Here is a 10,822-nt window from a genome sequence, read left to right as displayed (position 1 = left end):
CTGACGTGTTCTGGGACAGGAGCAGTTCCCCAAAGCAGGATCCAAGGCTGGCACAGCTGACTGATATAAAAACGACGAAAATGGCAGCAGCTTCACCCATCCAGGGTGTGCCCCGGTTTATTTTTAAGAAGGTGACCTCAGTGCAGCCACGTTATGTCATCCAATGTGCTTACGCTGCTGCTCTGATCTCAGAAAGTCTTCCAAAGGGATTGTAAGTTAAAAATAAATGGGAGAGAGGCAAAGGAAAGCCTCTCGGTGACTCACATATTCAAGTCCTGCTGTGAGGAAAAAGAAATACAGATACTCGGCTTTTCCTGAGAATGAGCCAGCTTCTGGGTATTGCACCACTCGGGGAAGTTTATGGGAAGCTGGATTATAGCATTGCTGGAAGAGTATTTGTTCCTGCAGCTTTATGGAAGGGCATCTTGTTTTATAAGACACTGGGCTGTCCTTGTCTGTCTGAAAACCAGGAGATTTATTCATACAAAAGGACATAATAAGCCCTTTCTGCAAAGGGTTACGGCTCTTCCCCTCACTCACGCTCCCAGGCACAGCAGCGAATTGTTCAGCCCGGGGACACAAACCCGGCGTGTCCCGCAGCGGCTGCTCCGAAGGCACAGGGACAAGTTATTTTTAAACCAAATGCTGGGCTGAAACCAAATAAGACAGCAAACATCTTCCTTGAACGAGCATGACTGACTTCTCTCATTTCCCATAAACCAATCCAGCTGTCAACATGGAGGTTCAAATACCCAAACTTGATTTTTTTTTTTCCCCTTCAAAGCACTTTTATTATCAGTACTTATTACAAACCAAAAAAAGCGCCTTTTTTTTTTTTAAAAAAAAAAAGGCATTTTATTTTATTTATTTTTAATAAAAGCTGTTATTTTACCTTCTAGCACACCTGGATGATGCCACCAACCCTGGGAGGGGTTGAAGGCACATTTTTGGGAGCTGTGTCCCATGCAGGTTGTCTTCTAAAGATGCAGTGCCTCACTGGGAAGGCATCAGCCTGCGGGCGGGGAGCGTCCTGCCCATCCGTAAGGAGCTTACGTGTGTCCCTGCCTGGAATAGCAGCTAGCACATGAGCAGAGGTTATTACGCTCCTAATCAGATTGTAGCAGCTGGATGAACATTTATAACCTTTTAAAGACAGTTGTTTAGTAGTAAATAGAAGGAGGGTGCGTGCAGCCTCCAGTATTTTATATTTCAGTTGCCGCAGCCTGAAGAAGAAAAATTCATGTTAAATTGATTTGGCTAATCTGCTTTCAAGGATCTAGTTTTGTCTTGGAAACACAGCAAGAAAAAGACTTGCCTTATTGTTTTCTCCTCTCCAAACCACCTTTCAATAGTCCCTCACTGGAGCCTCCCACCAGCAGGCAGATGCTGGCAGGATCCTGTTACCTGAGTCACATCTGCCTGTAGATCACGTTGCAAAAAGACATCACTGGTGAGGAAAACCCGTCAGCGCTGGGGGACAGACTCCTCCTCAGCATCACGGCTGCAATGAGTCTTATTTACTGAAGAATAGTCATAAACTGATTTATTTTTTCCATGACAGCTTTGCACTCCTTGGCTTTGCAACAGAGCTGCATCTGGCCAAAAAGAAAACCCCTCCTGGAAGCAGCACGAGATGTTATATGGAAAGTTTGGGTTGGTTGTTTTTCCCCCCTTGACGGTTGCTCTCCTGGCACGTTGTTTGTGCCCTTACATGCCTCCGGGATTAGGGACTTGCTGGGACTTCTCCTCCCCACCATCGCACGTTGTGTAACTGATGATATTTAGAATGTGCGTATTTAATGCCCTGCTCCTGCCAGTTTTGCCTTCTGGCCTGTTTCCATTCACAGCAAAAGGCTAAAAATTTATATAGGACTTTATAATTTTATTTTTTTTTACAGGAAAACTTACGGTTGCCAAGACCAAAGGAGAAATGCCATCCGTGAGCTGCGTAATCCTGCAGTTTAATACAGTAGAATGTTGCAGGTAAAGGTTTCTATGCAGCACATGGAAAAATCCTTCTTTTAAGAGTCACACATCCTAAAAAAAAAAAGCTAGAATTGCCTAAAAATGGGCCAAAAATGACATTTTGTTTCTCTCAGCGGAGACCTGCCCTTCCTGGGGTCAGCAGGGCCATGAGCCCTGGTATAGCTTTACCCCGTGCATGCAATGAAGCCCTCGCCACCAAAGAAAATGCCCTAATAAGGCTTCAAATTTTAATTATGCACTTGACATGGGAAAATTACAGCATGACTGAGCAACATTTTTCCTTTTTGATGGGAACCATGCACTCACAGCGATTCCCTTCCCTGCACTCCTGTGTATTCCCCAAATTAGATTTTCTCTGCTCTCATCCAGGCAGGAGCAGAATACTACCAAGACTTCTGGTCTCCAAGAAAAATCCAAAGTAGAGCATTTTAACTTCAAAAAGACTATTCTGTGGTGAGACTGGAAAATAAACTAAGTTCTGCAAAATGCCTTTCATTAACCCTGCAAACACAGCACTTATTTCCATTTATTTTTGCTTTTGGAGAGTTTGAAGAGGTTGCCTGATGAGCTAAGTGTGATTTGAGATGGGGTGAGCTTGAGCCCAGAATTTTTGCCGGCTCCAGGGAGTGACATTGGGATGAGGACAGGCTGTGGGACCAAACCTCCAAACCCCATCAAATTACTGCAAAACTTCAGTAAATCTCCCACAAACTATTTTAATGCCTTCCCCTGACTGTGGCTAATTCTCTAGATAAGTCTAGAGTTATGTGAATAAAAGTGTTTTGCATGAATTAAAGCAAAAAAAAAAAAAAATCAGTGAGAAGAAATGAACCTGGGTCCTTTCCCAGTTTATCATTAAACCAAAGTCAGCTTTTTCCATTTGTTACAAGAAAAACCCATCTCATTAATGCTTTCTAACCTGGCACAAACTCCCGTTGCACTTAACATCCCATTATTTTCTCTGTCTCCCATCCCTGCCTGAGCTGCAGCTGAAGAAGGGCCAAACCTCCGGTGGAGATCCATGCAGCCCTTGGCTTGCTGCCAGGAAAAATTTTACCTTAAAATGCTAAAGAAACCATGTGGCGCATGGCTCCATTAAATAGATGCTGTGGAGATACTGGTTTGCGTGGTTTTAGCACTTCTAACTTCCACAATAAATTAAAAATTAATACTCAATAGGCTGCTCCTACTCGATTTGCAGCTGGGATCTGAGAGGGTTTCTATATTTCCCTAGACAAGAGCAGAACTTCTTCCGAAATACATTATTACGGAAAAAATCCTGATTTTTTAGAAGCCACGGATGACTTCATCCCAACCACCCCATTCCCAGTGCTTGCTTTTCCTGGCTTTGGATTTTAGATAGCCCACTGAAAAGCATTTAAACCAAAACCAGAGAACCAGGAGCCATCTGCGTGTTCACACAAGGAATAAATATGCCTGTGTATTGTAGGAGACAGCTTCAGCAGGCTCGCTGACCTTAATCCTGCCCCCGTTATTTGTCTCCTCCAGAAATTAATACGCACATGTCCCCAGTGAAGCCAAAGCACCCAGCACAACTCATTTCCCTGCCAGACAGAAATTATGATTTTTTTTTTTCTTTTTGACATAATCCAGCCAGATGGATAAACAAGTGTATGGAGCACTGGCGTGGAAATCCTCTTTACAGCCAGCTGTGCTCTGTGGTCGAGGGGTGGGAGCATCACCGGGACGACCATACCTGGCCTGACTGTTTCAGGCAGCCAAACCTCAGGAGGATTTGGGCTGTATCATGTGGCTGTGCTGAAATCAGTCTCAATGCAATTAGTTTCAAGATTCATTTGCATCTCTCAACCACCATGTAAGCATCCCAGGTTGCTCTGGATCCAACCAGTTTATTATAGCGTGTCCTAACCCTTAAGGAGATAACTCCTTGTCTTTAGGTCTCGATAGCCACACGTACCCTCACTCTCTGAGAAAGGGTGCTGCAAAAGCCCCAGCTTGCCATGAGCATCCCCTGAAATTTTTAACTGACTGCTGTGGCATTTCCTCCCATTACATATTAGGGTACCTCAACACAAAGTGCAACCACTCCGTGCAAACTTGAATTTTACTCCTTCGGAGCAAGACAGACTTGGAAGACAGATTCATCCTTTTCCCTGTAGGTGTGAGTCTATTTTATTTTCTCTCCATCAACGCATAGAGCATCTCTCTGTTTCGCAGGATAACGGATTTGGAGCTGTAGCCGGCAACTGTTAAAAACATCCTTCCCTCTACCCAGAGCCCTGGTGCCAAGATTTCCAAACCAGCCCCAAACCCCGCCGATCCCATCAATATTTCTTGAATAAAACCATCCAAGTGCTGCACTTTTCCAGCCACCCGTTTGGTCGCTGACATTGCCTCCCACGCCCCTATCCGCCGGGAGGGATGATGCGGGGTGAACCCCTATTTCGCGGCGTGCCGGCTGTGGTATTCCCTAGGGAAGGCGGGAGGATGGTGGCCGGGCTGTGCAGGGCTGGGCTGCGCAGGAGCCAGCTCCTCCCTCCTGCTATTTATTCCTCCCCGTAGCTCCGCGGCCGAGGCTGAATCACCCTGAACCGAGCAAGCAGCGGGCTCCTGGGCGGTGAGTGCTGGGGAAAACGGGACATGGGGGCTTGGGGTGGGAGAAATCCAGAGGTGAGGGGGCTTTTAACTCTGAGCAGCACCACAGGGGATGGGGGGCTGCCTCTTCTCCCCGCCATCGCCACCTAAAAATAGACATTTCCAGCTCCGAAGACGAGCGTCCTTCTTAAAAGACAGAGCTCTCCTTCTCACTGCTGCTTGTTTATTCAGAGCTGATTCAAAGCTGATGCCGGTGGGAAATTTCTTCCCCCCCCCCCCGAGCTACCTGGAGGGTTTTGTTCTTTCACACAGCTCCCGGCTGTGCAGAACTGCGCTCCCCCTTAATTTGGGGGATTAAAAAAAAAAAAAAAAATGTGGGGGGATTTCTAAAAACTAGGGGGGATATTTTCAGAAAGCAAACCGCCAGCCTGCAGCCCCCTTCCCCATAGCCCCAGCCCTGATTTTTCACCTGTCATGAGCCAGGATCTTCCCAGCATTGCCGGGGAGAAGGGGGGGTGTCTTGACACCCCCATTCACACGCATCTTCCCACCCTCCTCACCACATCGCTCCTCCACCTTCTTCTTCCCCACCTCCCTTCATTTCTTCTCTCCTCCTGGACACCTTAACGAGGTTATTTCCACAGTTATTTTGACATCAGGGTGTTGGTTTTCCTCTCCAAACCCGAAACTGCCTTCGTGCCAGCCCTGCGCACGTAATTGCTGCTTGCGATTGCATCCTCCATTTTCCGCTCCCTCCTCTGCCCCGAAGGAGACACGGGTTTTCGGGTTCTCTGACACAAGCGTGGATATAAATCGCTCCGATATAAATCACCTGAATTAATTTCTCATTGCTTACGTTCGTCCACAGAGGGGGAAGATGGGCGAGGAAGGTTAAAAAGAGTCGGGGGAAAAAAATACCTGCAAAGCCATTCGATAATATAATTTAATAATAATATTATGGTCACACTGTAAATGCTATTTCCAAGCAGAGGGAAGCCAGTTCCCCCCCAGGGCAGCAGCTCCCTGTCCCCATCGCGCGCAGGCGGTTTGGGCCAGCGACCGCCTTTATCTGGGGTGAAGCTCAGCTGCCCAAGGACCTCGGTAATTAGCAGCACAAACGCAAATGAGCCTTTGCTCTGTTTATCAGAGCTTTCCTCTCTGAAGGCAATTAGAGGAACAGGTTGGTGCTGCCAGGCTGGAATATCCTCCGGGCCTTTGCCATAACCTGTTTTCATCCAGGGGTTGATTTCCTCCCCCCTTGCAACTCACTTTGGGGAGTCTCACGTCTTAAAAATTACCAATTTGCTGCTTTCCCCCTCCCCCCCCCCCTTTTTTTTTTTGAGTGCCCAAGGAGCATTCACCCATCTGAGTTTTTGTCATGTCTTTCAGCTATTTTTAAACGCCCTGATCTCATTCTCGCTCACTCCCAGCGGGTGGGTGCTGCGAGGCGAGTCAGGCAGCAAACCCGCCCGAAAGCAGACTGCTCGCACCCGATTTTTTCACAAGACTGTGCCAAGCAGGCAGCCTGAGCCTGGCTTTCCTCCCCCTCACAAAGGACAGGCTCTCACATCTTCCCTGCTCTTTTAACGAAGTTTCTTGATAACGATCCCAGCCAAAACACTGACATTAAAGACCTTAATTCAATCATTTCCATAAGACCAGATGTTTTGGGGGGCAGAGGAGAGAAAAAGCATCATCACCTGAACCCAAGGAGAGTTTAATTTGCCTTTTATGGGCCATAAAATCATGGCTAATGTGCAACAGAAGAACCTCTGGCTTAAACAGAGGCTGGTTCTGCCTGTTGCGCTTGATAAGGTCAATATCTCACAAGAGACCATCATCTCTTATCTGCATTAAACCTGAACTCGGGGTTGAGTGGTGACTCTTGAGGAAGCTGGTCCATTAGTTGCTGCAAAAAATCCCACTCAGGACCCAAACCTTAATTGTTTCTTGCTGTAATATGAGCCAGAAAGTGCATCTGAAGCATCCAAGCTTGCTGCGAAATGCCTACCCACGCGTTGCTGGGAATGCTTTACCCTCCCTCCCCAGCATCCTGGCATGCCCAGGGGATTTTTGGGGATAGCTCAGCCCTGGGCCGGACAGAAAAACCCTTTGATATTGCTGGACTTGCATATTAAACACAAGGGTAACAGTAATTCATAAACACAAGGGTAACAGTAATTCATAAACACAAGGGTAACAGTAATTCAATGCTCCTTGGCATTGTGGGGAGGCATCCAAAGGGATTTTGCAGCTTGGGTGGTATTTTCCAAAGGTCTTTCCAAAGGATTTGCAGACCTGGTGTGTATTACACAGGCCGGATTATACTATACAGAGGGAGAGAAATGGGTCATTAAAATGGGATTTCATCCTTGCCAGCCCACCAGCTAACACAGGAGACGCCTGGCACGCCCCTGGGATGCCAGCAGCAAAACGCCGAGTAAGCAGATATTTGCAAACACATTAAGCTAGAAACGTGCTGTTCTTCAGTTAGGGTCTGTTGCACATAAACAGGGAATTGGGCAAAACATGCTGAATTGCGTTCTTTGGGAAAACACAACCTCCGGCTCAAGCCTGGGTGCTGCCCTCCTTGCAGCCGTGGGGACACAAAAGCTTTGAGACTGGGATGAATCTGTTCACAGCCATCGGCCCTTGCACAGCAGAAACCTCATTTATGTCATCTGATGGGAGAGAGCAGGTTCGATAAGGGGATTTTTACCTCCCAAACAAGGGAAGCATTTTCCTCCCCAAATTTCTTCCACTAAAGGTGCCATTGCTAGCAGAAGACCTGCTGGGAAGGTGGGGGGATATATACATATATAAAAATATAAATATATATTAAAATATATGTAAAATTTATAAAAATATATATAAAATATATTATTGGGGAGAATAAATACGTGTTTGAGTCCAAACTGTTTATTCTGCAGCTGGATTAGAAGGGGTGTTATGTGTTTTATATGATGCACGAGCAGGGGAGCCCAAAGCCCGTGGTGCTCGCAGCGGGGCGGCTGTGGGGGCTGCAGGGTCTCTGCCTCCTGCCCGTAACGCTGCCTGTCCTTGTGTCCCGCAGCCATGGCCAGGCTCCTCGTCTCCTGCTGCCTGGTGGCCCTGCTCCTCGGCGCCTGGACTGACGTCGCCTTCTCCAAGAAGAGCAAAGGCAAACCCAGCGGAGGCGGCTGGGGCACAGGGAGCCACCGCCAGCCCAGCTACCCCCGCCAGCCCGGCTACCCCCAAAATCCCAGCTACCCCCACAACCCGGGCTACCCCCACAATCCGAGCTACCCCCACAACCCAGGGTACCCCCACAACCCTGGCTACCCCCACAACCCGGGGTGGGGGCAGGGTTACAACCCATCCAGCGGAGGAACCTACCACAACCAAAAGCCCTGGAAACCCCCCAAATCCAAGACCAATTTCAAGCACATGGCTGGGGCAGCAGCGGCCGGTGCCGTGGTGGGAGGTTTGGGGGGCTACGCCGTAGGACGCGTCATGTCAGGGATGCACTATCGCTTCGACAGCCCCGATGAGTACCGCTGGTGGAACGAAAATTCGGCGCGTTACCCCAACCAGGTTTACTATCGGGATTACAGCAGCCCCGTCTCGCAGGACACCTTTGTCGCCGACTGCTTTAACATCACAGTGACCGAATATAACATCGGACCCGCTGCCAAGAAAAATGCCTCGGAGTCTGCTCCGGCGGTGAACCAAACGGAGACGGAGCTGGAGACCAAGGTGGTGACGAAGGTGATCCGGGAGATGTGTGTCCAGCAGTACCGTGAGTACCGCCTGGCCTCCGGCATCCGGCTGCATCTCGCCGACGCCTCCCTGGCCGCCCTCCTCCTCCTCACCCTCTTCGTCATGCACTGATGTGGCCCCGGATCCCGCAGCTTCAAGATGTCCCCATGGGGACTCCCCAGAACCCCCCTGTTCTTGCTTACGGTCGTCTTTGGTGAAGAGCCCTTGGGGCACACGGGCACCGACGCTCCCCATCACCTCCCCGGAGGCTCCAGTTTAGGCAACTGGATGAAAATTTCTTTCTCCACCCCAAACGCATCCCTGGCGTGGCAGGACAGTGATGGAGCTGGATGCTCAAAAAATTGGCCTTCACCATGTCCTCCTCCTTGGGGCTGCCCCGAGAGGAGCTCACCCGGTCCTTGGTATCCCTGCAAGAACGTTTCTGAAAATCCTCTTTGCTAACAGGAAGGGTTTTACCTAATCTCCTTAGTCCCGCTGCCACCAACACCCCTTTCCACTGGGCACGCTGCGGCGTTGCACCCGAGTATCCGTTTACCCCACAGGGGTTTGGGGAGGGTCAGATATGGGTTCCTCAAGCAACAAGCTGTCAGGTTGCAATTTTAACCCTTTAATCTTAAAAAACACCCTTCCTGGTGTACATATGGATCTCCCCGCTCCGCACCTTGCATGCTGCAAATACCTCCTGCAGCAAGACACAAAAATAAAGTGATTTCCCCCGCCGCAGCAAGGCTGAAGCCCTGGCCGGGTTTCAGTTGACCCCCGCGCCACTTTGCTTTCGGTTGAGCCTAGCTGTCTGTCTTAGCCTGTCTAAAGGCAAAAACTGCTGCTGAATGCCCCCAAAACCCCCAAAGCAGTAACGCTTGCTGTGTTACAGCCTGAGAAAAAGCTATTTTGGATGGGCTATAGGTGACAAGTCACGCTCACACTTCAGCACCATGACCTAAGGGATGTTAAAATACAGCAAAAAGGATGCTCGGAGGGGTCAAACACGTAGCAAGAGACTTAAATCCGCTGAACCGCATGGTTATAGCAAACAGCATCAGGAAAACCAAGCCTGAGGGATGGGAGATGCTTAAAAAAACCCACATTTTGCAAGTAATTTTGGAAGCGGCGGGTGAAATTCTTGCTTCTTGTGTTTGGGTCGATGCTGGGTTGTGTATAACCTGTAGCAGCTGTAAAGTTGCGCTTGTCGAACTGGTCACCCTGAGTTATATTTAATATCTCTCGTGTATTTTTTTTGCAAGGCACTGAATAACACCGTCCTAAATGATTTTTTGCATCGGTGTAAGCTAAGTGAAGATATAGATATATATATATATATTAAAAAAAAAAAAAAAAGGAGAGAAATCTTTCAGGACATTCACCGGAAAAGCAGGGCTTTGAGGTAACCCGTACTTTGTGATACACGAATGTTTTGTAAATCCGTAACGGTGCATGCACAAAATCTGCCATTCCGATAACTTTTCTAAGTGTTCAACGTCTGGTACAAATTAAAATGGATAAAGCCAAGATGCACGTCAGCCTCCTTGGTGCAAACAGCTCTCGCCCATCCCTGCAGCGCCGCAGACAGAAGTGGCATTTTTCGCCCTGGCTGGCTCTGCCTCCCCAGCCTGTGGGTGCCTTTGTTCCCTTTCAGCACTAAATTTGGCCTAAACCCCACAATTTCAGTTAACCTTTTCTCCTCCCCTGCTCCCGCTAACAGTATCACAACCATCCAACAAGAGCCAATGCTCTGGTTGAGCCCAGGGATTTCTCCTTCTCACAGAAAGTCAACACCCATTTATACCTTGTATTTACTCCATCTATTTTCTGTCTAATAAAAGAGTTTTTACACTTCCTGTTTCAGTGGCATTAAGCCTGACCAACTTCACGTGAAGCCCCAAGCCCTACTTAAATCTCTCTGGTACCTAAATCAGCGTCACTGTTAGATGACTTAGACTGTAGCAAAGGTTAAAAATCACTATTAAAAAGATGGAAGTGTTTGGACCCTTCAGCTAGATGGTGCTTTAATTTTAAGCTCAAGACCAAGCCTTGGACCTGTTTAGTTTGAGTATACACAGGATGTGATTTATTGCACTGCAAACTCCCTTGTTCTCAAGGATGCTAAAGAATTTGGTCTTTAAGTGGTGCTCCAGGTAAACCCCAGATGTGACTCTTTTGCATACTTTTGGCAGAAAAATAAAGGAAAAAAACTATTCAACACTAAAGAGTTGACTATTCCTGTGTGCAAGCAGCTTGCTCGCAGAGAAGAAACCTTAAGAGGTTCATAGCAGGGATCCAGAGCTCCTGTAGGTGCTCAGAAAGAGCAAAATAAAGGTGCTTTTTTTTTTTTTTTTTCTTGAAATTGGCTATTGGGCATCACCACGTTACTCTGAATATTGGTAAGTGGAGCAGCAAATGGTGAGTGGGGCAAAAAAATAGATGGCAGGCAGGGTTTAGTGTTGGGAGCTAGTTTCTAAACTGAGGAAAATAAAACTAAAAAGTCAGGATCCCACACTTC

General features: G+C 47.9%; 1 protein-coding gene across 1 annotated transcript; it reads left to right on the top strand.

Annotated features, from left to right (window-relative positions):
* The first annotated feature begins 4,452 nt into the window (after nucleotides 1-4,452).
* PRNP (prion protein (Kanno blood group)) lies at nucleotides 4,453-10,315 on the top strand. The gene is made up of 2 exons (XM_074928472.1): nucleotides 4,453-4,585; nucleotides 7,637-10,315. Exon 2 carries the CDS (start codon nucleotides 7,639-7,641, stop codon nucleotides 8,431-8,433), a length of 795 nt encoding a protein of 264 aa, XP_074784573.1. The 5' UTR covers nucleotides 4,453-4,585; nucleotides 7,637-7,638; the 3' UTR covers nucleotides 8,434-10,315.
* Nucleotides 10,316-10,822: the final 507 nt, after the last annotated feature.

The sequence above is a fragment of the Athene noctua genome, chromosome 28 (assembly GCF_965140245.1).
Source record: "Athene noctua chromosome 28, bAthNoc1.hap1.1, whole genome shotgun sequence".
NCBI classification, from domain to species: domain Eukaryota; kingdom Metazoa; phylum Chordata; class Aves; order Strigiformes; family Strigidae; genus Athene; species Athene noctua.
This window is presented reverse-complemented; position numbering and strand designations above follow the sequence as displayed.

Excerpts from the sequence above, each read along its gene's own strand:
- PRNP (XM_074928472.1), top strand. The coding sequence starts at position 7,639 with ATGGCCAGGCTCCTCGTCTCCTGCTGCCTGGTGGCCCTGCTCCTCGGC.